Source organism: Olea europaea, unplaced genomic scaffold (genome assembly GCF_002742605.1).
Source record: "Olea europaea var. sylvestris unplaced genomic scaffold, O_europaea_v1 scaffold2183, whole genome shotgun sequence".
NCBI lineage: Eukaryota > Viridiplantae > Streptophyta > Magnoliopsida > Lamiales > Oleaceae > Olea > Olea europaea.
In genome coordinates, this window is record NW_019239836.1 from 48,839 (window position 1) to 54,927 (window position 6,089).

The window sequence follows — 6,089 nt, forward strand, 5'->3', positions numbered from 1 at the left end:
TGGGCTATATGTCCTGGATTTTTTTTTTGCAGTTACTAAACTAACGGGCAAAGGTACGAGCTATATATCAAGACGTCAAGGGGTATGTTAAGTCAGAGATTAAAGAGCAAGGAAGCACGGCGCGGAGAAAAAGCATTGGTGTTTAAGACATTTCATGGTCAAATTTAAGTAAAGCATGTTTTACAAAGAGTTGTACAAGAAAAATCGAAATTGGCTTGTATAACTCAAATCAATTTTGAAGAAAAAATCTGTCGGAAAACGCACACACACACACACATATAAATATATAGTATTACTAGAGCCAAAATAGGGAACAACATACATATAGAATTACACCAAATCAATCTTAATGTCAAACTTTTCACTATGATCAACAGTCGTTTAGGGCAATAAATATAAACTATAACAACAAAACCTTATGTAGTCATCTTCCAGTAGAGTAAAATGCATTCACATCATCAGGTGTAACTGACCTGAGTTTCTCATTTCCCAGCAGCTCAATGAAGCTGATTCACGAAATCGTCCATAAGATCACAACTATGATGATGAGCATGCTGTGGAAAAGTTTGATCGATTCTAAGAACGTTAATTCCATCAATCGGAAAATGCAGAAATCTTAGACGGGGTCATTGAATTGACCGTGTTTGTTTGGCTCCCTTCCACCATTGTTTTGGGAAGGGAGAAGGCTAGCTGTCATGCTGAAATGGAGTGGTCTAACTGATTCAGCTGTGGAGTGAACTGGCGAAGTAAGGGAATTTGATAATTGGGAACTGGGATTCTGAAAGTGTACTTGTTTTGGATCAAATTCTTCTGGTGAAGGGAAATAAGATTGTGTCATTCTAGGTTGATAAACAAGAACCTGCTGAGAACCTGATGGGACAGACACCGCTGAAGAAGACAATGGCACAAGGTTGAAGTTGTGGAAATCTTCTGGTTGGACTGTCAATCCAGCACTTCGCGAATGAGATAACGATGGATTCGAAGGATCCCATCTGAGAAAAGAATTATATGGCATTGCATTGTTTAGCAAACCTGGAAGAGAAGATTGACTAGGCTTCGGAAAAAGATTGTTTGCAGAAACATATGCTTCTTCACTGTCGAGGTTACATTGTTTTTCTTCTTCACTTCTTGCCATAGTTGTTTCTCCAGAAACATCCTTAGACTTGTCCCCCCATAGATCTGTTCGGGATTGTTTTAAGGGTTCGTTCCAACTGATACCGTTGCTGATCTTTAGGACTTCTTTATCAGATTGAGGAGGTCTAAACTCATGAGAATTTAGCATTGGATGAATGTTTTGGCTAAAGCACCCTGGAGGGATTTGAAGAGGGGGAAGTTCATCAATTTCATTCTTTGCAGCATTAAGCAACCAATCAACCACCTTGCTTGGCTGATTTAGCCCTAATCGATCTTGAAGATCGTATAATTGTATCGCAGTAGGAACAGAAAGCCTTACGCGCCGGTCTCTTAGGCCCCTTACAGTACAGACTTTGCTGTGCCTATCTTTTCCTCCAAATGCTCGTGATACGCGCACAATTCGTGGATCCTTTAACCTGGACCAAGATGTTGGACTGGATGAAGGAATTTTGCCAACATCACCTGTGCTGCTTTCCGGTTTTGTGTTGAAATCTACTTCTCTTGTAGTCATCTTGTGTACTTTTTCATAATTGGGCAAAAGAAATTAAACTGTTTAATAAAACTGTTCCAAGCTGGTGAGGATATTGAATCTTCTGTCCCTCCTAATTTATTTCTTTGAATGAACTTCCTCTCTCAGTTCCTTATGATATTCTTCTACGAGAGAACGAAACATAAAAGGATGGAAATTAGCTAAATGATCAGAAATTTGCTACAACTATTATCCATATCACAATCAGTTCATGAGAAAAAGATTACCTAATAATAAATTTATAAACAAAAAGCAAACTGAATACTGCCAAATAATTGTTTTCTTTTACAGATGAACTAAAATTGTTTCAAGATAATTATCAATTAAAGAGTTTGGTCCTGCAAACTGTATAGGATCTAAAACAGATCTCAGTTTGGTTGAATCTTGAAATAGAGTTTATAATTAGTATTATAAATTAGAAAAAAAATTGGAATAGAGCAAAAGATTCTCATCAGTATATACGGGGTGACTGGAAAAAACTACTTTTGTGGTACAATATTTTCAAGAAATCAATGGATATATCTCAGTTGTAACTCGAGAAAGAAATTGATGAACTCATGAAAACGTGCCGGTACAACCGAAAGACAATAATAAGAAATGCGCACCTTTGAAATTCTGCAACTTCCATGGTCTTCAATGAGAATGATAATTAAGTTCTATATACTGAGAAGAGAACTGCCCGCTGACGAACTTCAGATCAATACATCTTTCTGAATTCAGTGTACCGCTTTGTAAGCCCTATGATGGTTTCAAAGAGGAAAACTCTCTTTCATTTAGAGTATATACTTATAACACAAGCTGTGGGATTGGAGAAAAGTAGATGCCCTCTTCAACCATCCATAGAAAGAATGGTGCAAATGCAGCCACGTGCACCTCGGCATCTGACAGATGAATGAGACTGCGAAGTTCTTATCAAATTCTCATCAAACAAGTAAATGATGTTATGTTCTTTATTAATGAATTAAGTCTTAACCTACCTATTATAGTGAGATAATTAGCCGTCTTTGTTAAAAACATGAGTTTAGTGAAGAACACTTGAGATTCTAATCGAGCAAAAATGATATAATTTTAACCAAGAAACCATTTGATTTGCAAATTTAGAAAAAGTTGTAAATACTTTATCGACAACTATAAAAGGCCGTGGGATTCCTATAATATGTCTCAACCGAAGCACGCTTGGTATGTACCAAGGATGATGTTAAACCCTAATAATGCCATAAATAAGAGAGCAACTAAATCTTGGGTCCTTAATCTTGCTGTCAAGACTCACTCTGCCTTTCATTAATCTTGGTTCTTTTTAACTTATATGTTATTCATACTAATCAGAAAATAAGACAATAAGCATGATATATAGTTAATAAAAAAATTTACTTCGAGAACAATAAGAAAATCCTCTCAAATAAGTCCACTAAATAGGGCTTCAAAACTTGGACTTTACACCAACAGCATTTTCAACTTGATGTGGATGGTAGCTAGGTGGGAGAGAGAGAGAGGTTACCTTATGGGGGAGGGACCAATTGCTTTTCTTGAATTAAAACTCAATATCAGCAGCTAGGGAGAGGACCACACCCTAGCGCTGAGAAAACTTTCGTGGATCAGCATCGGTTGATTTAGACAGGAAGTGATTATATTACAAGATTTGACTGTTAATTAATTATGTTTGACAGAGAGCATAGCCGTGTTGGAGTTTCTTTCTGCATTTGGAAAAGGAATGATCTGAAATATGCTTTTTGACCCATCAAATGATTAGCTCTTGTGAAATAGAAGATTGTTAACTAAGAACAACCAAAAAAAAAAAAAAAAAAAGGGAGAGCATGATGAAAATTTAAGAGAAGGAATTATCCAGGTCAAGAAAAAGGAAATTAAACTGTCAGCTTTTCAAGAGCTCAATCACAATATGTATACTTGGAAATGCAGATTAGGCGGTACTAGACAATATAAAAAAATGTACGTATATTATCTCGTTAAATCATGTCTAATATTATGTAAGGACTACGCTATTCAAGGGGGAGAGAGAGAGATTTATGTGACTTATAAATTTATATCAGAATTGTCCATTTAAACTTTGCCTAGAATAGTGAAAAACATTTAAGATTTTTCCCAACGACCAGCAGTATTAAGAATTAATTTAAAGATGACTGTGTGCATAGAAAAATGATACCACAATCTGTCAGCAAAAGTTTACAAAAAGTAATCTGGCTACTATATATTTTCCACAAATTTTTAAACACAAATAATTAATAATAACCTTACAACACACTGCCTGAAAAGCATTTTTACTTTAGTTTTAGCATGAGTTCTTAACGAGTAATACCAATTCTAGACCTATTATTATTATTGAACTCCGAAATTCTTGCTTAAATATATATCAGTTTTTTACTTCCTTGGAGTATTCACGCATCTTTTTCTTCATCAATCCCGATCCAAGTTTCTGCACAAGAATAAATATCTTTGATGCATGACAAGAATCGAGTATCATAATATCTATTAATATTCATTTCATGGATACTTTCACAATCAGAGAGAGAGAATTTTCGTTATACATTTTCATTTTATGCATGAAATGAATAGTATCTGCAGAAAAGAAACTGTCTCTCTCTGACCCTCTGTAAAAATGAAAACAAGCAGTGATGGGAATCTCGAGAAGGAGCAGAAGCAGTTAGAATTGAAAACTTATTTGCAATATTAGTGAAGAAATGGTCCCCAGATCCCAAACACAAGTTCTTTGGTCAGGGTACAGGGACACATCCCTATAATTATTATTCTACGTGTACACCTCATAGTGTACACAATAAATTACACCCCTCACATGGAGGGGAGCCCACAAATATTTTATTGTATGTAGGGGAGGTGTAATGCTTTGCGTACACCATTGTGCAGTGGTGGACGCAGACTTTTTTGGTTAGTAGGGCACACCTAAACTTCTAAAAAGTGACGAAAATTTTAGATATTTGAATATTACAATTATTCTCTACGACATCGCAGGAAATGTTCTCTTGACTGTAGCAGTAGCCACGGAAAGAACTAATGCTAATGTCACAAAATTGTAATCCTAATTCACTTTCAAGTGCAATAAAATCTCAATAAATTAATAATTTCACTTAGACTTTCAAATCCAACTCAGGCTCACATCAAAGTTCATAAAAATATTATTTTGTTTAAATCCTTAGCCATTCATAAATCACCCATTCCAGGGGTGGGAATGCTGGAGTGAGGTCGCTTCTAGAACAACAACCAAATCAAAGAAGACAACTACGCAGTACTCAGGCAACTTTTCATACATTTTTCATTCAATAGATCGAATTCTAATATTATTATGTGGAGTGTTGAGAGTCATGTGACTGTTGTTATAAATAAAATCAAAACAATATAATCTACAGAGACGCGACCGTCTGTGGTCTGTAGACTCTGTAAGGCTTTATTAACCTTGGGTCCTTAAGAAGCGGACGGCTATGGCGACTGACGGAGGTAGCAACTGTCAAATAGGGGCGGACCCACCAAATGACCCCACAAAATTTTGCCTTTTTTTTTTTTATTTACTTTGATGCACTCGTCAGAATGTCAAATGAAGTCAAAATATTGCATTTTTTTTTTTATATCCAGGCATCCCAACTTATACTAGACTAAATCCTAGACCCCCAAGACCTTTGCCCCTAGAACTTTGGAGGGGATAAATCGAGGGTTATGCCTTAACTGGATCACAGGTTCTCTACATTGTCTGTACACTTCAAAATATTGCATTCTTAATACCATTTCGAAGTGCTCATGGTCTAATTTTTTATTCATTAATGGTATGCGAAGTGGTCGATTATAGCAAAAGTTATGACATGTTAAAATAGGCCGTTTGAAACTAATATTTTGAGAATTTCGATAATATTCTAACTTTAAAAATTCATTTGCAATCATGTGCTATCTGAATCCACAAATCGTCTATGCCATGTAAAAGTTTGTTTCGAAAACTACATCGTTTTCATATCGAATGGTCCAAATGGATATCGAAAATGGTTAAATATGTATCAAACGTACTCCTCAAAAAAGACGTCTAATTCGTTTTTTTTTTAAATTTAATTAATTATTATTTTTGCACGATAAATTTTTCAATATAATTTATGTCGTTTCATTTGGAAGTCTTACATGAAATATGACGTAAATTTTTTAGGATCGTTACGGATTAAATGCAATTTGAATTACTTTCGAATTATATTTGCTTTAAATTTGAATTTCATTTATTTCCTGAACTAAACTTGAATTTTATTTCAATTCATTTAATTTCTATATTCAATTTAATTTACTCAATGTTAACTTAGCATTTGCCAACGAAATGATAAACAAAACTATACAAGTAGCAAAATTTATTTAATAATATTAATAATGATGTAATTATACGACGTTTTCAAAGTGTCAAAATACATATTTAACTTATTTT

At 34.7% G+C, this 6,089-nt stretch overlaps 1 protein-coding gene across 2 annotated transcripts; it reads right to left on the reverse strand.

The window, feature by feature from the left end:
* Nucleotides 1-233: 233 nt before the first annotated feature.
* On the reverse strand, nt 234-2,589 carry LOC111380693 (transcription factor TCP13-like). Of its 2 annotated transcripts, none has more exons than XM_023004326.1 (2): nt 2,269-2,589; nt 234-1,785 (listed from the first exon to the last, which is right to left on the reverse strand). In XM_023004326.1, exon 2 carries the CDS (start codon nt 1,643-1,645, stop codon nt 617-619), a length of 1,029 nt encoding a protein of 342 aa, XP_022860094.1. In that variant the 5' UTR covers nt 1,646-1,785; nt 2,269-2,589; the 3' UTR covers nt 234-616. The 2 variants fall into 2 exon arrangements, with proteins under 2 accessions (XP_022860094.1, XP_022860093.1); XM_023004325.1 differs by having other exon boundaries at nt 234-1,788; nt 2,269-2,582.
* Nucleotides 2,590-6,089: the final 3,500 nt, after the last annotated feature.